This window comes from Populus nigra, chromosome 16 (assembly GCF_951802175.1).
Source record: "Populus nigra chromosome 16, ddPopNigr1.1, whole genome shotgun sequence".
Taxonomy (NCBI): Eukaryota; Viridiplantae; Streptophyta; class Magnoliopsida; order Malpighiales; family Salicaceae; genus Populus; species Populus nigra.
In genome coordinates, this window is record NC_084867.1 from 10,127,071 (window position 1) to 10,151,406 (window position 24,336).

General features: G+C 34.1%; 2 protein-coding genes and 1 long non-coding RNA gene across 3 annotated transcripts; 1 reads left to right on the forward strand and 2 right to left on the reverse strand.

Annotated features, from left to right (window-relative positions):
- Window positions 1-2,684: 2,684 nt before the first annotated feature.
- Window positions 2,685-6,869, reverse strand: LOC133675719 (lysM domain receptor-like kinase 3). Its single transcript, XM_062097180.1, has 10 exons — window positions 6,028-6,869; window positions 5,718-5,915; window positions 5,410-5,546; window positions 5,236-5,325; window positions 5,038-5,143; window positions 4,750-4,901; window positions 4,494-4,591; window positions 4,214-4,352; window positions 3,550-3,648; window positions 2,685-3,182 (listed from the first exon to the last, which is right to left on the reverse strand). Exons 1-10 carry the CDS (start codon window positions 6,695-6,697, stop codon window positions 3,018-3,020), a joined length of 1,854 nt encoding a protein of 617 aa, XP_061953164.1. The 5' UTR covers window positions 6,698-6,869; the 3' UTR covers window positions 2,685-3,017.
- Window positions 6,870-7,114: 245 nt separating this feature from the next.
- Window positions 7,115-8,444, forward strand: LOC133675025 (uncharacterized). Its single transcript, XR_009835324.1, has 2 exons — window positions 7,115-7,359; window positions 7,849-8,444. It is a non-coding gene; the product is annotated as an uncharacterized LOC133675025 (long non-coding RNA).
- Window positions 8,445-18,832: 10,388 nt separating this feature from the next.
- Window positions 18,833-19,390, reverse strand: LOC133676074 (protein LATERAL ORGAN BOUNDARIES-like). The gene has a single exon (XM_062097646.1). The coding sequence runs from the start codon at window positions 19,388-19,390 to the stop codon at window positions 18,833-18,835; it is 558 nt and encodes a 185-aa protein (XP_061953630.1).
- Between the last annotated feature and the right edge of the window lie 4,946 nt (window positions 19,391-24,336).

The window sequence follows — 24,336 nt, forward strand, 5'->3', positions numbered from 1 at the left end:
AGTTGATAAAAGTTTCAAGTTCAAAAAATTTTCACTTGAAAAAAATATATTAAAAAATAATATAAATCATATCTTAAAATCTCATTTAATAATTTAAGATTAAAATTATATTATTAATTAAAAAAAACACAAAGAAACAATGAATATTATATGACGGTCAGATACATGATTTTTTGACGAGCAATGGCATGAACCAATATATTAAAGCATTCAGGCAACAAAGAGATGGAATGTTGAAGTATTTTCCAGTGATTTTAAATTTTCAAAAAGAAATAATAATAATAATAAAAAAAAAAGTTCTATATATGTTTGAATTTTCCTACCAGGACAATCGTGGCAATAACGTGACAAATTAGTATATGCCTAGCTAATTCTCCTGTGGAATCTGCAGCTTTCTGAGTCACTTCTTCAAGTCTCAACCTGGTAAATATTATAATCAATGGTTAGACACTAATTTCATCATTAATTTACTATAAGTTCTTATGAATACTTATATACCAATATATATGTAGTCTCTGATGGAGTTTTTGTATGATTGAAATGCGAAGAACTTGTACAATACTGCGAATATTTCATCATTAATTTATTGATGTCGAAATCATCATAATTAATCTTCAGCCTCATCATCTGCAAGAACTTATTCGTCAATTAAACTTTGATATATATAATTAAAAAAGAAACAATTTAGAATCTACTTAATCAAGTATAAATTTAACACCATGTTATTGTATATAACATTTTATTTTCTAAACATTAACAACCATTGAATAATATAAATCTACTCTTAGGATCAAACTTGAAAAGAAAAGAAAATATATGAAAAAGGGTATCTAGTGGTAAAAAAATATATATCAATATACGACCAAAGATTATATATATATAACATAAATGATTTCTTAATACAGTATAAAATGAATATTTGCAAGCTACCTAAATCATCATCTCTAGAACAGTTTTCAAATTCTTTCAATTACAAACAATTTATGCGTATTTTTGAATAAAATCCTCTTAACATCTTCTCATTAAAAAATGAGGGCTTCAAAATTATCAATGATTTATTTTATAGATGAGAAAGAGAAAAAAGTTTTAGTCAATGACTTGTTTTGAAATTTAAGTACTAATCATGTTTATTATATTAAATGTAAATCTCTCTCAAGTCTAAATGTAAGCCAACTAATAATATAAAATAGAATAATACTGAGAGGTGTAGCTCAACTCGTCAAACTTTAAGTTTACTTCTTAAAGATCATCAATTCAAGTTTCATAAACATTAAGACCACTGAAAGTTTACATGATCGTTAACTTCAGGGCTCATGGGATTAGTCGAGATGTGCATAAACTAACTTGAACACCCACGTTAATTAAAAAAACAAAAAACAAAATAGAATGCTTATACAAAAAACAAAACATAAAGAAAACATTTAAAAACTTAATCTTGGAAGCGGAGAAAAAATGAAAATACATAATTTACAACAAAGAATACATATCTTAAGATTTATATCATTCCATACTCCTAATATTCTGAGAGTATTTATAGATGAGTTGGGGCGATATCTACAAGATAAGAGGTAAAATATGAATGCATTTAAATTTGTAAGAACAAAATATCTATAAATAAAGTTTAAGCTTTCATATAATGATATGTCAAATTTAAGCTTTCATATAATTGAAATAAATTCACCTATGAAAATGGAAAAAAAAAAAAAAACTTTGGAAAGAAGAGAGCTGCAAACCTGATTTATTTATAAGATAAAAGACGAGTTTTCCAAAATGCAACCCAGTGCTTTTAAAAAAGCACTTTGCAGCAAACAACGAGGCCATGATCTTTGATCATGACTTTAGGATTTATTTAATATTTATGAGTCTATTATTTTTGCTGGTAAGCTCAAGTTGAAAGGTTAAATAATTGATGGATCAACCGGCTCAAGGTGTTGTGATGATGTATCCTGTATGTTAGGTTAAACGGTTCCTAGCTCTTAACCAATGAAAGAAGGCATAAATTAAGGATAGATACTTTACATATCAAGATTTCTTTCTTTACTTCCGGGTAGAAACACCTGAGTCTATGAAAAAAGCTAAAACCCGAGCCCAAATGCTAGGCCCGCCCAGTACTTCTAATAAGCTCAGGCGCCAACTCGAGCCCAGGTGTTGGGCACGCCTAGTAACTCTGACGGGCTCGAGCACCAACTTGAACCCAGGTGCTAGGAATGCCCACACCTTTCATTGGGCTTAGGTGTTTGGCGTCTCCAACACCTCTTTGTAAGCTCCAATCACAACCCTCAAAAGATATGTTTTAATTTTTTTTTAAACTAAAAAACATGTGTTTTTTTTCTTTTCTTATTAATGCTTGTATAAAAGATATTCTCCTCCATTAATACTCATTACTACTTATGTAATAAATATTTTTTTTCAATTGATACTTATGTAAAAGATATTGTCTCTCCTTCACTCAAGAAAAAAACAAGTTCTAAAGGCTATAAATACCTCTTGAATTACCAGGTAAAAGATAATTTTTTTTTTACATTAAAAAGATACATATTGAATATAAGAATAACTAAAATCTTAAAATTTAAAGTTCTTTTAAGTATATTTATCACTAATTTTCTCTATTAAATTGCTAATTTTACTAGTAAAGAGTTCTCAAACATTCTAAAATAGAATTTTTTTATAGGAATCCAAAAAAGTTCATCAAGAAAATTTACTTTAATATTAAAAAAAATAAATTTATAAACACTTACACCATTTATAATTCAACCACCAAAAAACCAAATCCTATTAATCCTCCTAATTTTAACACCTCATCGATACTCATTTCAGAATAGAAGGTTGAAGACCAATAAAATCTAGTGTAATCGATTGAAGGAATGCCGCCTGACTCCACGTATATATGATGCACGTATATTTGAATCCTAGTTATAGAACAAGCATGTTTTGATTACAGTTGCAGCTAGTGCTTTGATTGTTACTATGAATTTTGAAGTGAGGAACTTGTCAACCATCTCCATGAAGAAACTGATTCATCTTCCATCAAATAACCTAGTGAAAACTTGACTGCTTCCTCCAAGTGAAGCTTCCCACTCAATTGAGGACATCAAGATTTTAGAAAGTTTCTGGACAATTTCTCGCATCTCCGGTCGATTTGTCGGGTCTTCATTCATACAATGTGTAGATAGTTCTGCCATCTGCAATATGAGGGTAAGAGGAGGTGAGATACACATATAGATATTGTAAGACATGAAGCTTAATGCAATCGGATTGGCCATGTGGACTTGTCAGCAATGCTCGCACAATTGACTGTATATGCATGGATTTTGTAGAGAGGGGATGCCTATGCCCTTCCATTCGGTAACAGATGAGATCATTTAGCTTCGAAGAATGTATTTTTCTCTGTTTCTGCCTAGGGCTAGGTTCAAGCACAGAGTTGCCTTTTTGAGTTTTCGTCCATCTTTGATCTTTCTCTAGAATTTCTGATTGTTACTTGTCTGACCTCTTGGCTTCAATGTGAACATAAAATGTAAAGTGGACTGATAATCTTGCAATTACACTGACCTTGTAAACTTCATCCATTGGGTAGCTTCCTTTCATGTTTTCATCTATATTAGCCTCCAAAGCTGTCTCCGGGTCTTGATCTCGGAATATTGCTGTCATCTGATCCAATTTAACAGAAGATATTAAAACAAAAAGGGTTAGATGGCTCATCCATGAAATGTCAAGTAAATATGAGATTGAAGAGGGGGTTTTGGGATGTTGCTGGGGAGGAATAAGCTGAACAAGCAGAAGAAAAAAGGCTTGTACACCTCTACATGCAAATGTTCAGACATCAAACACTCCTTGAGTTTCGATCACATTATTCATAGCAGATGTAACAAGGCATACACTCCATTGTATTGAACGTTGCCGCCTCAGAATTTTTTACATAGCTTGGATACAATCAGGGGATTGATTAAAAGATAAGAGACCTGACTTAATGTAACACTAAACAGAAAAAAACAAAAAACCAAAAGAAGGCAAAACAGCTCATTGGGGATAAACTTCTCTGTAAAATATTTATGAATTGGATATAAAAAAATTGATCTGGATGCACTAGGCTACAGATAGTAATGACTGGAGATTGTAGTGGTGAGTTTTCTAGTTAAATAAGGATTTGTAATCTAAGCAGTCAGTGGGAACTAGTAGACCACACAGCAACTATGTTATTCAAATCTGAACTTACAACTGATACCAATACTTTCATCTTGTTCGGTTGCCCGTTGTCGCGTGCGAGCGCTCGCTGACCAGTTATTAGCTCTGCCAGGACCACTCCGAAAGAAAACACATCAGTTTTTGATGTCATCTGTAGTTCACGAACAGATCTAGCAGAAAATAATCAGATTGGAACATTACAGTTAACAACCATACAATGGAAAAAAAAGCATCTTTTGTTTTTTTAAGTGTTGGAATGGAGTGAACAAGAATGAGGCACAAATCTAAGGAGTTATGAGCTCAGGACTTACTCAGGTGCAATGTAACCTGGCGTGCCTACTAGCCGTGTTGCTACTGCATCTTCTTCATTTGATCTTTCTACCAATCTTGCCAGTCCAAAATCTGCAACCTGTGGTAAGAGCATTAGCTAGTACAGTAAGGTGAAGTTAGGAACGGTTTTATGCAACTGCATACATATGCGTAACAACGAGCGAAGCAAATATGTAACAGAACCAATTAACGACAAACATATATTCACACCCTCAAAATGAAAATGGTAGCAAGCACCTTTGCTCCGAGTCCCTTATCAAGTAGAATGTTACTTGTCTTTATATCACGGTGAACATATCGCGCTTTTGTGTGATCATGAATATATTCAATTCCTCGTGCAGCGTCTAGTGCTATTTGTGCTCTTGCAAGCCATGAAAGGGGCGAGTGACCTGATACCATTTAGTGTCAGAACCTTGTAGAAGCAATATGCTGCATAATTTTAGCTTTACCATTCTTTCTAAAGACAGCTTCACTCTCTAATCGGTTCTCATGAGCTTACTGTTAAAGCGTTTATGACACTAATACCTTTTAGCAAAGGGTCATGAAGGTGATCATTGAGTGATCCATTCTGAATATACTCGTATACTAAATAGAGGTGATTATCCCCTGTTGCATATCCCAGCAGCTCCACCTAAGGAATTACATTTTGTTCATTAAAACTATCACATAATCCTTTGTTTTTTAGAGTGTTCTGTACCCTTTTTCTGGAAAAGAAATCCTCACCACATTAATATGATGTATCTTGCACAACACTTTTAGCTCTGAGTAGAATTCCTTTGATCTGGAAGACTTCATTTTCTTAATTGCAACTTCCTGTACTTCGATTTAGCAACAAGGTTTTGTGACTTGATTTATATTTGTTCAAACTATAAACATGCAGGGGAAATCATATCATACCCTTTCTTTCAGAGTACCAATGTACACAATCCCATATCCTCCCGCTCCAATTTTCCTGCTTTCGTCGAATTGACTTGTGGCCTCATCTATCTCCTTCGAACTATATACAATTGGTCTTTCGGATTCAAAGGTTGCATCTACACCAAGAAATTTAGTTTCACATGAGCAATCGCAATGGAAAGTTACACCTTTCGACTAATTGAGCTAATTTCTATAAGATACTTCCTCAAATTCAGTTATTTTTTTATAGATTTGTCTTGAAGCCAGATTGCTCTGTAGTTGCTTCAGAGTCACGTTAGGAGACTGACCTTCTATGTACTTTTCACGAAAGAGAGTCCTTAAGGAAGTCCTCGTGGGACTTCGGGCTTTGTTGACAACTTCTGGGTCTTCTTTTCTGTTTTTATGGTTTCTGTTTCTTCTGTGGAGGAACAACAGCAATGAACAAACTGAAAATAAAGTCACAGCTGACAGTGTACCAAGGATTATTGTCAAATGGTGTTGCTTTCCTGGTTTGAACAAGAAGAAACCAAGAAGTTACCTATCATTTAAAGATTATTTTTTCCATACAACTAGAACATTTAGATTCTGCAAGAAGAATTTGAAGGGTTAATTGCTGACCTTGTTTTGGTGCTTGAATTCCATTCTTCTCTCTGGGAACGAATAAAACCCATCCGACATCAATCAAGTTTGGATTTCGAGTAAATCTTTCATTTAGATTCTCAATCCCAGTCAGTTCTGCAGATAAAAGTTCTGAAATCCCTGTTAGGGTATCATTTTCCTGAACTGTATATGTCACAATCTCTTTAGCCTCTACTTCTAAGCATCCACATACAAGATGCACACTAATCATATCTCCAGCAATAAATAGCCGTTCCACTCCTGGAACCTCCCAAGCTTGCCCACTATAGAGAACCCATGTAACATTGGCAAATATGTCACCAGATTGTACACTATAGAAGGTATCGTAGAAGTAGCCTTGAGTGCCATTCACATCCTTGCAAGTGCATGGAACTGATACAAGATAGTCGTGTTTGAGGCCATGAGTAATGGGCTCAACATTGGATGATTTCACTGAGTAGAAAGAAGCTATTTGCTCAATGGAAAGGCCTTCGGAGATGTGATATAGATAGGAATCACAATTCTGAACCTGGTCAGAGCAACTAAAGGGGTACATGGTGCTGCTTGACTCGATGAAGACATTGGAGGAGAGGGCATGAGTAAGGATAATTGCTAAGAAATAAAGGTGGTGGAGATGGAATTGACGGTTGTTTTGGGCAGCCATCTTCATGACAGAAAATGAATAGCAGGATCACACAATAAACATATATCTTGCACCCCTTTATTATATTTCCAGTGGCCTCCTGATAAGGGATCATCAGCTCATCACCTTACCAACAAATATGCCATTTTTGAACGCAACAAAGTTGCACCTCAAAAGTCATTGACTTGGCTCATTTCTCCTCCTGTATGACCTAAGCAGAATTCGAAAGTTTACCAATTCTGGCTAGCATGCTTTGTCTCCATGTATATGGAACCACATTAGTGGATTATATGTTAATTATTAGTAATTGAAATTGTTGGTGACTTCATTCCTATCCCTGTTGTTGTGTGTGGTCCCGCACCATGTGATGGTGGGACCACCATATTAATTAGTAAGAGACAGCAAGGCAAAGCTATCTCTTTGAATTAATATAGGAGCTGCCACTGTAGATGGCAGTAGCAAAAAAAAAAAACGAGAGAAAAGAGAGTAGAGAAAAACAAGAGAAAAGAGAAGAAGAGGCAGCAGAGTAGTCTGTGTTCTTTCTTCGATTTCCAGTTCGTTCACCGTTGGATCGGGCTGAGATTTTGACAGTAGCTTCTAGACACGTTCCTCTTCATTCTAGACGGTTGGATCGAAGATTGGTAGTGTGAAAACTGGCCGTTTTGACAGAAAACGGGGCTATCAGTTTTGTGAGTTTTTCTCAAATAATTCTCCTTTAATCTTGTTGTAATCCGAGAATAAGTAGTTCTTGATAATATATATGTTGTAGCCCTTAGTTGAATCTGAGGAAGAACTATTGTGAATCCATTATTTGTGATAGTGGAAGTTTTTAGGTGGATTCCGGTCCTGTGGTTTTTCCCGCATCGGGTTTTTCACGTAAAAATATTGGTGTTGATTTGTGTGATTGTTGCATTATATTTGTTCACTGTTTGATTCTGTTGTTTACTGCACAAAGAGGGAAAAAGGATTGGGACTTATGAATTGTGAATTGTATTTCGCTGAATTGATCCAGTTATTTGTCCCAAGTTTTCCCAACAACTGTGTTGTACTTACAAGCATAAGCATTTTTATGAAGAATTTTTCGTGGTTATGTCATCGTTTATAACTGTTATTCGAAGGGATTAAGCTACAACTTGTCGCTTTCAGCAAGAAGTTACAGTATTTGTATCATTCCGCAGGTGAACTATTTGGCTGGTCAACAGTAAAATTAAGCATGACCTTTTGCCATCAAGCGACGTATTCGACCTACCCTTTGAAGTAAACGATGATGTGTAGCAGTACAATTGTGAGAAGTTTCTGGTTGCTGTCTCACACAAGACATGATAATCCCAGATGAGTGTTCATGATCCGTCAAGCTCCAAGAAATTGTTTTATCTTGAAGAATCAACTTCTTTGCATGATGGATCCTGAGCAAAAACCTTCTATTTTGGAGTTGAAAATTACAATAATATCCACTTTGTCGGAGGTGAAAAAAAGAAGAAAAGAAAGTCAAGCTCTGTTGAAAATTGTGTGTGATAATTGAAAGGACATTTCACCAAACAAGGCACTATAAAAAATACACACAGCATTATTTAGAGTTTAGTGGTTTGGTAATCATTGCGCAACCATACGACGACAGCAAAAAAGAGGTGGCCGGCAGCCAAGACGTCCAGCCAACATTGAGTCATGGTCCGGCTCAACAGGCCTATTAGCCCGTGAAAGCTAGCTTCTTTTGAGCTTTGTCAATTAGTCAATTTAATTTTTTAATCTAATTATACCAAGGTATTAATGCTCATTTTACTTGGACTAGTTTTCTGCAGTATTGTTTTTTTAATATCTAACAGATTCTTTTGAATTATTTATAAAGAAATAAGCTTCAGGACGCCTCAAAGCCCAATATATCAATCATGTCACAATCTTAAAAACCATTTTTATGTCTTCCCACCCTCTTGACCACCCTTTGTCACCTCTCGGGCCTTGCTCTGAACAATCTGGCCCGTCTCCCTAGCTTTCTGGCCCACTTGTCCTGCCGTTTCCCGTGTCCTCCGTTTTCGCTTGATCCAATTTCTGTGGCAAGGGACCTCTGATCAAGCTTCGAATATAGCTGGCCATCCATGAGAGCGAAGAGAGTGCAGTGACCCCGAAAGCACCAGACGTTAAGAATCCAAGCACGCCCAGCCCTATGACAAGAGCTGCAGGGACCAAAACTGGGCTAAAAAAAACAAAAAGTGGGGTTGCCACTGCTAACAAGGAAGAGAAGGGCGCCACCAACAGGCAACAAGGTCACAACAGCTAAAACCTGGGAAGTTGAAGCACCCTTTCCAGGGAGGAATATGCCCGCTGTGCCTTGACCACCAGGTCTCAGCTGTTGCTGTTGTTGGCGAAAGTCAGCCATGGAGAGGCTGCTGGGACTAGCTAAAGATCAGCTTGTAGATTATTGCAGAGATGGAGATGGCATGCAAAAACGGAGAGCACATGAACGAGCGTTATATTTTTGGAGATGGGGGAAAGGACACGTGGTATAATAGGGTGACACATGTTTGGTAAGTGGGATGTACAAGCTTGCAGTTGCATGGTGAGTGTGTCTTTCGGAGTACGTGTTTGCAGAGTCAGCGTGGTGCTGTGTTCTGTAATAAATGGAATGGGGCTCATACAAGCAAGCAGTCCCAAAGCTTGGAGCTTTCCGTTGTTGGGCTATTTTGCTTGGGGGGCTGATTAAAACAGTGGGTTGATTTATTACCCAAAAGACCGAAGTTGGAAATTATTCATTTATGGCTGAATTTTCCACTATTCATTTGTACGACAATACAAATCCTAAAATATGAAAAGGTACGTAATTGATAAATACTTATCTAGTCTCTCCAATATCTTATATAATCTACAAAATTAATGGAGAAATCACAGGGTTTTTTTTGTTAGACAAGAGACTCTTGTTTTTCTGTGAAATTTCTCACTCCGAAGCCTTTTTTTCCCCATAAATAAAGGGATTATAACTACATCTTGCTATCACCATGCAATCTCAAAAGAAAAAAATAATTGACATGGAGAATTTAATTATTTAACTATTAAATGGGCAATGGCCCATCAAATAACATTTTAATTTAAAAATTAAAACATAACTAATATTTTCATACTTGGCCCTTCCAACGTTTAATATATACCTCATATTGAAAGAGTTTAAAATTGCATGAATCATGCCAATAAATTCTCTAGAGCAATTATTATCTTTCACGAATTAAAAAGCAACTTTTTTTTTGAATGAGAAAACTATATATGGTACATATCTATATCAATGCATTTCTAAATATTCATTCAAGGTCACCAAACAAAATTCAAATATGTATTGTTATCTTCTAAACATTATGTATATAATCAAATAAGAGAACACAATTATGAAGTTAATGAAGTCTTTTAAATCAATAAAATACAATGAAAACACAAAAAATATCTCAATCACATAAAAAAATACATAATAGAATTGATTCTCATATACTCAATATGTCCCTTATAAAAAAATAATTGATAAACCTTTTATTAATGAATCAATAATCATGAATCCACTACTGATGTGTTCAACAACACAACCATTTTGTTTGATCTGACATCTTTTTAAATCGTTCGATACTTAATATTAATGAATTTATTATGACTTTCTCTCTTATTATTTTTAGACGAAACACTATAGTTGATTAATTTATTATTATAAATTCTCAATGACTTGAAAATTTTATAAATAACTTTAAGCCTCGAATAAAACTCCTTAACGATATAATTTGTGATGTCACTTCAAAACATGATATATACTATGCTTTAGTAATAGAAATAGCAACCAAAGATTGTTTTGCACTTCTCTAAGAAATGACCATTCTAGCTAATAAAACAAATATCATGATGTTGACTTTATTAAGTCAAGGTAACCAATAAAGTCAGAATTTGAAAATCCAATCACTTCTTAATAATCATGTTGTCTATTTATAAGTTTTAATTCTTAGTCCCTTAAAGCTATCACAAGAATTTCTTTACAACTCTTTAATGTTCTAAACCTGGGTTACCTTAATATCTGCTCAATATTCAATCTACATATGCAATGTTAGGTCTTGTAAGGAATGTTCATTATTTATTTATCTCTAAATAATTTATTGGTGATAAGAGGTTAAATTATATTTAATGAAAGAATGACATCACCCTTATCATATTATTTTAAAATGAAAAGTTATTTTTTATATGTATTTTCTTGTAAATTTATTTTTAATTGCCATATGTGTTTATAAATTTAATTACAATATATATGCAATTTACATTTTTAGTTTAATCAATATCGATCATAAAAAAATAAAAAAAATTATTAATTTAGGTCATTCATGAAAGTTTCAACATCAATCCCTTTTAAAAAGGAACTTGTTGAATTGACTATTTTTTTTTTTGAAAAAAAATAAACGTTGGACTCATAAAGATAGTTAAACATTGAATTAAACTTTTGCCCATTTATATTGACCAGTTTAAAACAGGTGCTGGTAAAAAAAAAAAAAAGCTTTGACTATTCTTTTGGATATGTGTAAAACCGGCCCGACAATATCACTCATACTTATTAGACTATCAATTAAATACCCATTTCGCAATCAAGATTAACCCACCATAATTATTCTGGATCACACAATCAATCAAGAAATTAGCACAATGGCTCCTCTTATGATTTGAATTAAAACCTTGCTCGGGACGACCTTTGAGGGGGCATCTTGATATGTTTGAAATACCCTAAAATTAACAATAGTTCAACTTTATTTGGTATTGTCATTTTCGACATGTCAAAATCTGGCAAAATATTCCATGAGGGACACTTTCTGCGCATATGATTAGAGAAGGTATTCCTTCTCCGCATCCTTCAAAGTAAAAAACTTAGAGAAGCCACCGCTACGAACAACTAGAAGATATTCTTATTCTCTTCATCAAATCTAAATCTGTACTACAATATCTTGGTGTATGAATTAATATAGTATCGCCCTCTTTCATTAATTATATAGCCATTGTCAAACATAAAATACGTATCAAGAAAAGCGTACTTCTTTAATCCACAATCTTGTAGCGCCATGGCAACCACCATGGCCATCATCATTGGTGAGTTGAAAAAGAAATACTCAAATTCAGTGCATGTAAGAAATAAAGGCACGATACAAAGAATATATATGTTGTATTAGCCACTTATAAAGCCCTTTTTTCTACAACTCCTTCATACATGCGGCCAGCAGGAGGCAGTACTGTTGTATGGGGGATAAACATGAGTTTAATTATTGCTTAATCCCCCTTGATTGAGCTTAATTATGCGTGCAGAAGTTTTGGAATTAAAGCATTCTCTTCTTCTTTCATGCAGAAAGCTCAAAAGCATGCCCAATAGATCCGGGCCATGATGCATTTTGTGGGGCTAAAGCTACAACACAAATTTTAGCCGAAGATGGGTAACATGATTAATTAGTTGAGAAATCTTTAGATAGCTTAAAATGCCTTCTTTTTTTTTTATATATATATATATATGTCCAATTCATTAATGTTTGCTCCTTTCTTAGGTTCTTTGAATGTTATCTTAGGAACAAAGAAATGTTCCGTGGCTTCGCTTGCAAACATTAGAACTATATCTAATCATTTCTGCCATCCCGCTCCCAAGAAAAAAAAAATGTAGTGGCTTGGACTCGTGCCCTTGGAAGGATAATTGGGGTCAACGAACCTAGCTAATGAACTTGGAAAACACCAAAATGAAATGGTTTTGATGGCTAGGATATTTTCATAATGGTGGGCAGAGAGGGGTGCAAGAAACAAAATCAATAAACTTGGAAAGTAATATTTTTTTGACACTGTAAATTTTCTTTAATCAGTTTATCATTTATTTTAATGATACTAACTAAATATTAATAATATTCTCCCTCAATTACTATAAAAAACAAACTTGGAAAATAAAATTATATACAAGGATTAAATAGAAATTAAGATACTATAAGAGAGAGAGAGAGAGAAAGAATGTTATATTCTTAAGAGGTTGAGTTGGAAGTTTTCAAAATTCTAGATGTGTTGTGATCCTTAAGCAATGTTTAGTTATGTGGTGGCTAATAATTCATATTAGATTTTGAGAACTAATTAGAATGAGATTTGAGGTATGATATCAAATATCTATATGTAATAGAAACGTATTTTGGGTCATGAGGATAACAAAACTAATTTATAGGCTGTTTGGAAGTGTAATGACGGTTGTTTTTTAAAGTTTTCATTTAAAAATGTATCAAAATAATATTTTTTATTTTTAAAAAATTATTTTTGATATTAGTATATTAAATGATATGAAAATACAAAAAAAATTAATTTGAAGCAAATAAAAAAATATTTTTTTCAAATTTATTTAAAAATACTTTTAAAATGTAAAAACAAATAAGTTTTAGTGTTGTACTTTTAAGCGTTGAGATTGTTTAGGTTGATATTTCTTGTATTTGATTACTGTTTGTGACAAAATAGGATTAGTATCTACCGTAGTAGTTGATTCTGAGAACTAAATGCTATGCTATACCTTTAGAAGTAGCTTTTATGTATCATTTAGTTATTGTTTAGTAATATAAATGATGTAGACAATATAGATAAAAGTATATTTGATTGTAGAAACAAAAACAATGGAATAAAAATAATTATAGTCCTCAAACAATTTTAAAATGAGTTTATGTGCTTCCAAAATAGAAGGTACAAAGAGATAATTCTTCAAAAACAATATTTTTTTTATTTTTAAAATATCATTATAAAAAACTTTTAAGTCTAAAATTGTTCGATTAAGACATACAATGAAAAAATAGTTATTATTATAGTTTTAAAATTCAACTCAAGGGTTGATACGGGTAAGGCCTAGGTCACGAATCAAGAGAGTTAATTCAGGTTGACCCGAGTCAACATAAAAATAAAAGAGGTTATTATTATAATTTTAAAAATCGATTTGAGAGTCGACCTAGGGTAAAGCATGAGTCATGAGTGAAGTTGATCATTGACTTGGGTCAACGTAAGGATAAAAGTGATAATTATTATAGTTTAAAACCTGACTTGGGACAAAACCTGGGTAATGGGTTGTGACCCTCGACCCGGGCTGACCGGATTAACTTTGATTAATGTAAGAATAAAAATAATTATTATCATAGTTTTAAAATCTTACTCGAGGGTCGACCCGAGACAAAGCTCGAATCACTGGTCAAGAGGGTTAACCCGGGTCAATGTAAAGGTAAAAGTGGTTATTATCATAGTTTTAAAAGCTAACTGGGGGGTCATCTCGGGGCAAAACTTGAGTCATAGGTCGAGATGGTCAACCCGGGCCAACGATAAAAATAGTTATTATCATAGTTTTAAAACTCGATTCAGGGATCGACCGAGGACAAGTACTGAGTCATGGGTCAAGAGTGTCGACTCAGGTTCACCCGAGTCCATGTATGTATAAAAGTGATTAATTATTATAATAATTTTAAAACTCGATTTGAGGATCGACCTGTAAAAAAGCCTAAGTCACGTATCTAGAGGGTTAACCCAAATTTTTCTTTTAAAAAAAATCAAACCAACATCATTTTGATCAGTTTTTTTTTTTAATTTTGACCCATATTTATGATTATTTTTTTAAAAAAAAAACCCAATGAGTTTTTGACCCATTCTTTATCCCAAATTTACCCGAGTTTGGATCAAATCAAGTCGAATCAATCATTTGTTTTATTTTTTTTCTTAAACTTGGAGTTGTCCAGGTCTAGGATCAACTCGTTGAGAGATTTTATAACTATACTTATTATAATATTATTAATTTCAACATTCAATATAAACTAAAGTAAAAAACAAAAATATCTTATTATTTGTAAATTATATAAGTTTGATAATAATACATATTAAAATGTAAATTAGATTATTTAATATTTTATTCTATCTGATCTACTATAACTAAACAAACAAGATATAAAAACAATCAATATATCTTACCCATATTATCAAATATAATTTTATTTATCTTATTTTTTTATCTTATTTCATTTATCTTCCCTATCTTTATCTTTTTTATCTGGGAGTTGTAACCTAACATTAGCCAGAGTGATCTCCTGAATACCACACTATCAAGTAAGGGTGGCGTGTAGGCATAGGTCGACAGGCCATGGCCCCTCAAATTTTCCTAAATTACTTCAGTATTTGGGTCTTTGGTATATATATATTTTCATATATATTAGACTCTTGAAAATTATCATCAAACCCCCACCACCCCTAAAAGAAATTTATAACCTTCCTAAAGTAAAGTGATCTCCTGATATTCTTATCTTGCTTACCCCTCCCTTCACCTAGCAATTCAATCCATCCTTCGCCAGCACTAGCAAGAGCTTAATCAGAGACTGAAACTGTGGTGCAACAAAATTAAAAATGGAAAAATGATTTAAAAAAAAAATAATACAATATTATTTTAATATATTTTCAGAAAAAAATTATTTAAAATATCATATTCCCAGACATCCAATATTATAATAGCAGACCTTACTGTGTTTGGATTGCGCAGATGGACCCTTCTCCGGGTCTGGGTTGTTCCCTTAAAATGGCCCGTGGGTGGTCTCTAGGGAAGTCACTTCAATACTCTGTAGAGAAAATCTTGCGGAGAGGAAGTGTTGGATCATGAGTGATTGCTTACCTTCCCTATATGTTTACGCGGGGTCGGCCATCACGGAGGGGTTTTACCATTGATGAGGGCAGATTTTCCTCCCAGATTGACTCAAGTGACTGTGCTATTACCACCTCATGATTAGCGATAGCTTAATCAAAACTTGGTTAATTTCATGATCACTCAGTTAACTACGCACGCTTAACCAAGTGGTTGGTTTCAAGTCATGTGGATCATTTGGTGTTTGACTCTCATTTTCCTTTTCAATGCATCGTTAATTATTAGGTGTGAGCAATTTCATATTTGAGGTATGGAGATAACTCTCTGCGATTTTGTAATGCGTAAATGTGTTTATGTAAGAATATATTTAAATAAAAATTATTAAATTAATGTAGCCGCAATCATTTGGTGCTTCTGATGCGATCTTGACCCCAAACAGGTCCTTTAAATCACATGTATCCAAAACTAGTTAGGTTAGATGATTTGGAGACCATGTTATATTCTTGCAAGAATTAAGAAAATAAAGATACGAGTAGATAATATATTTTTTCAGCTCCAGGAAAATAAACAGTGAGAAATAAGGATTTTTATAACTCTTATAATTCCAAATTTGTTGAGGACATGTGTGGGAATGAAAGTGATAGAACGACGAAGACATCCCACCTGAGCAACTCACTTGATGTCTCTCCCAAAACCCTACAACGAGGGGGATTCATAGATACACACACGTACACACAAGAAAGAAACAAATGGTGTGTGGGCACAGGCATAGACCCCGGCCCACTTGCTGTTAGGTTAGATTGTCCTATCTATGCCTCCCTGCAGCTACCATGTTTCACCAGTTCCTTGCTTCTTTCTCACGTCTTTGAAGTTTTTGTTTCTGATTATATACATACATATATATATATATCAGAGAAAGATTGATGATGGGTTTGATAGATTCTGAATCACTAACTGTTACAGTTTTCTTTTCTTTCCATATATTAAAGAATACAGCATTGAGTCCAGAAAAAGCCTTACTTTCCTTCCATTCTGACTTCCCTTCTGATCCTACAGTACATACATCACAATTCATATACATGATAAACTCTTTTCAATATTGGTTTTTGTCTGTGTGTACATTCCATAATATTTACTACATATTTTATGAATATAATTACTTATGGTGAAGAAATCAGGAGGGGGTCAGACACTAGATTTTGTTCACCAAAAATTCCAAGGAGGATAGAGGTAAGGTTTTGGTGATCTCGAGAAAGGTGGCTGTGGAGGCGATGAATTGGAGGACAAAAGTGGTGACTTAATCTCTCCCTCACACCATGAAGCTGCCTGACCCAAATCCAGATCATACGATTGAGACAGAGAGAGAGGGGGGACATTAATCTTTTTTTTTTCCCCCCTGATGATTATGAATGTTACAGTGTTTATCTGTGTGCCTGCAACAGCGAAAGAAAGTAAGCATATAGTATGTCATCTAGAGCACATCAGTTTGTGTGTGTGTGAGAGAGAGAGAGAGAGAGAGACGAGTCTGACAAAAAGTGAAGTTAGAAACAGAAGAGATGGACGTTTTACTGATCAAAGCTTTGTACTGCTACATAACCACATATAAATGTATGAGAGAGAGAGAATGGAATGAAAAGCATTAGTCAGTCGAAGAAAATAAGGAAATTCATAGTCATCTCTCACTCTCCTCCACCACAAAAAACATATAAAATAAGTAATGAAAATTCCATTTGTTTCTCCACACTCATACGCACACACACATACATACATGCTTGCATGCATACATACATACATACATTCATACATGCGTGTGTGATCAATAAAGTAACACTGTTTCTTTAGCTTCGAACTTTATGTATAGTAGAGTACTGATCAAAAACCAAATATGGAGACATGCCCAGCTTGTGCCTTAATTATTTCTTTTTTTCTTGGAAAAAAATAATTCAGAGTACTCTAGAGAACATGCTGCTGGTCAGATCAATAATGACGTGCAATGTGAAACCCTAATAACTTCTATAATTTTATGGGTTTAATTTAGGGTTTTCTTTTTCTTAGACTGTTCTTTGGGATTTCTTTTTTCTATAAGAAATGGCTGTTTTCATTCTTCATGCATGATTAAGCACACGATTGTGTGTGCGTGTGAGAGAGAGAGAGAACAGAGAGAGTAGGCTGCTAGGGTACTGTTAATATCTTTTAGCTTCCCGGGGTATACTGTTTTGTCTACAAATATAGGGGATGAGAACAGTTAATGGTGAAGCAAAAGCTGAAAGCCATTACATGGGAGAACGATCACTTTATGAAACGGATCCAATGAAACCAAAAAAAAACTGTGAGTTACTGTTTTAGATATTTGAAAAAGAAAAACCATAGAAACAAGAGGTGGGTGCCTTCACGAGCTGAAAAGGAGAAATATACTATAGAAATTAGAGTCCACACATATATTCACACACCGTACCCTCCTTTGCTTCAACTGGTAGCGAAACATGTACCTTCACACGCTGGAAATTGAATTTTTCAAAAGAAGCAGAAAAAGTTACAGCTGCTCATCAAACTCGACTTGTTCTGCTAAATGTTAATTGAGTTTGCATTACATATATTGAAAGTGCGATTACGCTTTAACATTTCTTCAGAACTGCTTCATGTACTGTTGCGAGTCGCCATTATGATAATATATATACAGGCCTCGATTAGAAAAACATGAATGATAGTTATGCAAAAGAGAAACTTTGAGCAGTTAGGTGCAACTTTCTCTTTGAACAACACTCTTGTTTCATGTTCGAACTATTTAATTGTTTATATAATGGTTATTGGAGGTTTATATGGTCATTAATTTCAGGTATCATGAGATTAGTTGAAATACACACAAACTGACCCGGACACCTACATTAAACTAAAAAAATAAAAACATAAAAACAAACAAACACGTTTCTGTAGTTAGATGCAAGCCGGAGGATCAATTTGGACATCTTTTATACGTATGGGTGTTTTCGAAACCTATGGCTAAGAATTTGTTGAATAAAATTAGCAGAAAAAGTTAACTCAGTGGTCCACTGGAAAAACGCAGAAAGCTAGAAGTAAGAATATTTAAGTGCAAAGGAGGACTAAGCCGTAGACTTAGGCTAGAGAATCCTCTTTAAACTTATTTAAGTTTGATATCATTTATTCTCAAACATAAACAATGACAGAGAAGCAGCAGCTCCACATGCACATGCCTAGAGTTGCACTAATGACTCAACAAAGGTTTCACACACACCATGCTCTACAGCCTTATTTAGGTCCCAAATAACCATGCTAAGACCACAAGCAGGTTACTTAAGTTCTTGGTTTTAGCAGGCCATGTGTATAATTAATTACCAAACCGAGCAAATAAATTACTATGTAACAACTAGAAGAAGTACTTAATGAAGTATTCTAGCTAAAGAGTCCATGTGAGGCTAGCTAGCTAGAAACCTTATAATACCACACACCAAGATGACTCCCTGCAGGCCATGCGCCCTCAAGGTAGCTATAAACCCTACATGGGGTTTCTCTCTCTCAATTGATCACATGTTCCCTTCTCCTCCTCCTTCATTGGAATCCCCTGAAGGGTTATCATTCCAAGGAAGAGTGTAAGGTATTGGCATGCCTGGAGCTTGATAGTAACCCCCTTCATTGCCCATCCTTCTATTATTATATTCAACCGGCCTTTGACGAGGAGCCATTGATTGAATTGAGCTTGCCCCTGGTGGTGCAGGCAATGCAGTTGGGATTTCATTGCAGGCATAGCGAATCAGATCAGCATTGGCAGAATCAAGTTCCTTCTGGAGCCTATGAACTTGTCTCTGGAGAAAGGAGATAGCACCAACACAGCCATAAACCGGGTCCCTTACTCTTGCCTCGGCTTCGTATGCAAGGGAGTTCACTGCATCCTCTCTTTGGTGAGGGAGAAGCTCATTGAGGAGCTTGGTCACATTGCTTGCTCCAAAGATCTTGTGAACATTGGCAAATTTTTGAGGTTCCTCTGGTGGGAAGTAAGGTGCAAAAATGCAGCCTGGCATGCATTTCCTCCTCAAGAACTTGCAGGCAGCACAGGGAGAGTTGTAAGAGCTGGATGAAGCCATTCTCTCTGCACAAGGAGAGTATACATGAACTCCATCAGGAATTTTTTGTGATTTTACATAATTGAAGCTCTTTGATCTTATTTTCCCACCACCGATTTTCAGATTCATCTAGAATGTTATGCCAGGTATAATTTATTTGCAGCACTTTTTCCTTTTCATATAGATGTTCTCTTTAATTTTTCCTCTCTTTTTCTTTCCTTGATTTCCCTCTTCAATTCATAAAGGACTTGTATACTAGGTTTAATATGAGGATTCTGTTAGGTCCGAAAATTAAGTAGAATCATCCTAAATTACTTTACCTAGGCTCTCTCCTATCAAACTCAAATTTGAGAAAATCTCAAATTTATGTGTGTTTATGTCTGTGCATCCCATCCCACATCTCACTTTCTCTCCATCTGGCAGACACAGAAATCCCTTGTTCTTCTCCCATAAAGAGAGGGAAGAAAACAAAATCTTTGATCTATGCATGCACAGCAACTGAAATCTGAGAATTTACTGACACTTCCCTTTCTTTGGTAACTATATATACTTAACTACCTCACACTCGTTTTCTTCTTCTTTTTTTCTCTTTCAGCCCCTTCTAATTATGCCTCCCTGCCTTTCTTTCTTTATTTGATTTTCTGTTTAATTCCTCCTATTTAAATTCTGAAAAGAAAAAAAAACATTATTTTCTTCACCTCGCCCTCAAAACCACCAAAGCAAGCTTTCTGCGTCTCCTAATTTAAAATTTGTTTCAGAATTTGTCTTTTCTATTTAGATTTCCATGCCATTAACATTAACTCTCTTTCTTCTTCTTACTTCCTCACACATAATCCAGGCTGCTACTTAATTTAGAAGAATTCAGTTGCATGACAATTTTAAAGCCATAATATCCTTGTGAAATTTTCTGAAAATGGGATCTGAATAGTGAATTCATCATAATTGTATATTCATGTCTTTTTTATAGTACATATGAACATAGCAAAGCCCTAAACCAGAGGCTTTAACCCAAAGCACTCTAGTATCTTTTAGCCTTTAGCTTTCCAAAAACAACAAAAACAGGAGAGAACTATTAGCATAGTGAAGGGTTAAAGGAGCTACAAATGCTTACCTGTTTGTGATCTAGCTAGGTTTCTTTGATCATGTGAATAAAAAGAGAAGTACCTTTCTGTTTTCCCCGTGGAGGAGCTAGATGTATGTTCTTTGTTCCCTCCCAAGATAAAGTACCTTAGCCAATGAAAGGGAGAAACAACACAGATTTATGGCAGGTGATCCCTCATAGAGAGCAAAACCCTAAGTACTGGGTGTTGAGAGAAAGAGAGGGAGAATGTAGGAAATTAAGTAAGAGGAAGAGAGCAAAGAACATTTAGTGAATGGAGAAGGAATGGAAGCAAAAGACAAAGGTGATAAATGAGAGGTACACTATAAAAGAAGGACTATGACCCTGCATCTAATAATAATATCGAGGATGTGGGGATGTCTCCCATTTTCATTCCATCATATATCCCTTTCTCATGCACTACGGTAATACGTATTTTTATTATAAAAAGGAAGAACAATTGACAATCTAATCAAGAACATTAACTAATTAGATCCCTCTTTTGGCTGCAACATAAGGTGTTATTAGTAAAGTGGACAAGAATACTGATTGCGTATGGTTGAATAGATCGAACTAATAATCATAAATGTTATGACTTCAGGTTTTTTTCTTAAATTATTAACCTGGAAGGAGAAAGAACCTTCTGATTTTTTTCTCTCATATCAGATCCACAAACAGTATATGTACAGGATTAACTATAATTACACGATTATGATTTATATCTCGTTTGGATACCCTAATCCAAACCCTAATACAATAAGGTTTTTCTATAAATAATTTTTTCTTTGTTTTAAGCCCCATTGTTCGTTGATAATTATATAAAACACCAATCCAAAAGGTATTAATATAGTGTCTAAGAACCACTTACCGCAAAAGCTTAAAAGAGAATAAGAATAGTGGAATTTTAAGTCAAATTAAACTACTTGGTTGATGAGATTTCGAATACAACATGAAAGCGAGCATTTTAGTTAAAAAGGAACCTTTGCAACTTACTCGGGAGCTCATACACCGAGTGTTAGGTGAAGGCCTAAAATAGGATTTCAATATTTAACGAGCTGCTATATATTCTTCGAGATTAATCATTCTTTTGTCTTCTTATAACATTCAGAATATATGAGACTAATGGAAGATGAACCCTAAATTTTTTATAATTGCCACCCATTTTCATTTAAAAGATTTTAATTGGTGTGCCAATTGGGAAAGAACAATCCAAATGAAGATTTCCTAATCAGATACTACTCCTGCAGAACTTGATCATATACCAGAATGGTAGAACCTGTTATTGATATTATTATTGTGGTTAATGTCTATATACTCTTATTTGTGTCAATGTTGTTCCTCTTCACTGGGTAATTCTTTCACTATATATATATATATATATATATATATATATATATGCCCTAGCAAGGACTGGACGTGCAGTCTGTACATTTTATATACCTGTACAAACTCGGTAATAGTGTACAGTTGGCTTGTCTTCGATCTTTATTCATATGTGCGAGCCACTTTGCAATGGATTAACACAAAGAATCAACAGCTGAATAAGCAAAATGAGTGCCGTATATATGATTCTTTATATGCAGTACGGTGGAGTCCTGTAAAAAAACTCCACAACCATCACTATCCATTTAGTTTTGATCCGTCCAGTCCCAACAAATTACCTTTATAACTCATAGCACGCCAGTCAATAATTTACAGAATCTGTGATCAGTAATGCCTTGGTATGTTGTCACAGTACGTTTTCATGTGGTTAACATTCAAACTGGTTGTAATTGATGAACATGGAAGCAAACCATATCTTCCGAGTTTTCTGTGTGTTCTTCATGAGAAAAACATCTAATTAATTGACGCTTACAGTTTTTGTCAACTAGCCAGACTTTGGAGAATTATGAAACCAGAGGGATCATGACAATGCTAAATGCAGTTTCTGCTTTTGGAAAAAATGGACTCTGAATATCTAAATAACTTAAATATTTTAATTATTATAAGATGGAGTCATTTAATCTATAAATAACACTCCCGCGTTTTGATTTTTTTTATCAAATGAATCAAATGCTGTAATTAAATAAACAATGTCAAAAACAAGACCAAAGTTTATATATGACTTCTTTTTTCTTTTTCTTTTTTGCTGAAGATTGTACTTTGGAACTCACAAGAAGTAAAGTAAAAAAAGAGATATTATTCTATGATGAAATGTTTTTAAAATTCAAGTGTTTGAAGGATTTGAAGAGTAGCCGTCTTATACTAAATTTATTAAGACCATTTTTTTTATATAATAATCGAATGTATTAATTAAAAATAATCATTCTATATATATATATATATATATATATATATATTAATCTCTAAATCAATTGATTAACTAGTTTATTAAGATTAGATGTACAAGAGAATTTATGGGTGATTATGACACAATAAAAATTGAGATTATTAATGATTTAGGTATATTTATGTAGATTCTATGCATAACCTTAACATCAGTCTTTTCACAATACTAAAGGTTTTGGAGAGTAGACGTTATTTTGGTTTTACTTCCATTCACACAAGCAGTCTTTTTTAGGAGACTAAATGGCCACAAGTCTTTCTTCGGACTACGTTATTTTCACAGTGACTTCAGATTGAGTCCTGGTGGTTAAAGAAGAAACCATCAAGTCAACCCCCTCATGTTCTTGAAGAAGAGATTTGTGATGATATCATAATTAAGCACTTCAAGCCATATTTGAGGACATTTTTATTTTTATTATTGACCAAAAATGAGTGAATCTACTTAGATTTCTTGGAACATAGATGAACTTCAGTGAGGATGTGATGCCTTAAGTTATTGTAGGAGAATTCCCTATCAACTGTGCGCTTCATCAACATCCATGTTTCTGCGAGCTCTTTTTCAAACCACTAGCTATCTAGGTGGTAGGTGTAGTATAGTGGTCCAATGGTTTTTAGGGCTCCCGACACGAATCGGCCGGAATTCTGATGATAGAGCCATGGAAATGACATGATTCTTACATCCAGAGACTGTGACTCTGAGTTTTTGTTACAAATTTAAAGTTAAGGTCCCCCTTGAAAGTGTCATGGCATGGCTATATATTTCTAGGTTATGATGGTTCTTTTGTAGAGGTAATTCGGTAAAGTAGCATCTATAATTAATGGCTTCATCAGAGAGTTCTTGTGAAGATAAGCAGTGGATTTTGTAGAACATAATTCATCAAAGTGAGCCTTGCTGCATGCTAGAAAAAGAAAGATAAGTGCTTGCTGACTTAGTCGAAGAATTTAGTGTGTCTAAAAATGGAATTGTCGTATTAAATTATGTTCAGTACTGTTGTGGTTGATCGAAGCATAGGCCAGCTGATTACATTTTTTAGAAGCATATGCTGATAACAATTAAACTATTTCATTATACAAACACATCCAATCTTTTTTTAAAAAAAAAATCTTTACTTTTTTTCAATAATTCAATTGTCTAAATTTAGAGATGCACGCACGAACCAAAAGAAGGCTTTCGTGGAAACAAATTAAAAGAACCTCAATAATTAAATACCTAGCTAGGTTTTTATTATTATTATTATTAATGTACTTATTTATATACACACACCAAAGCAAATAAATATGATAACCTAGTAGATTTTAGTTCTGTATGAAAACTAGGGTTATAACTAAGAATATATAGTATAAGAAACAGCATTAAAATTCGTAAATAAATTGTTGTCTTTCATTATTAATTAGCTGCAGTGATCATAGAATATATATAATAATGGTGAGGTATACTAAAAATAGAAGAAGGGGCAAAGTAGCTGTTAATTTGAGCATGAAAAAGAATAACAAGGGACAGTACTAGAGTCTTCCAGGGAGTGGGGCATTCATGAGAAGGATA

Excerpts from the sequence above, each read along its gene's own strand:
- LOC133675719 (XM_062097180.1), bottom strand. The coding sequence starts at position 6,697 with ATGAAGATGGCTGCCCAAAACAACCGTCAATTCCATCTCCACCACCTT. Across the intron at positions 5,916-6,027 it reads AATTCAAGCACCAAAACAAG|GAAAGCAACACCATTTGACA; the intron begins GTCAGCAATTAA and ends TGTTCAAACCAG. Across the intron at positions 4,592-4,749 it reads ATAAGGGACTCGGAGCAAAG|GTTGCAGATTTTGGACTGGC; the intron begins GTGCTTGCTACC and ends CTCTTACCACAG.
- LOC133676074 (XM_062097646.1), bottom strand. The coding sequence starts at position 19,390 with ATGGCTTCATCCAGCTCTTACAACTCTCCCTGTGCTGCCTGCAAGTTC.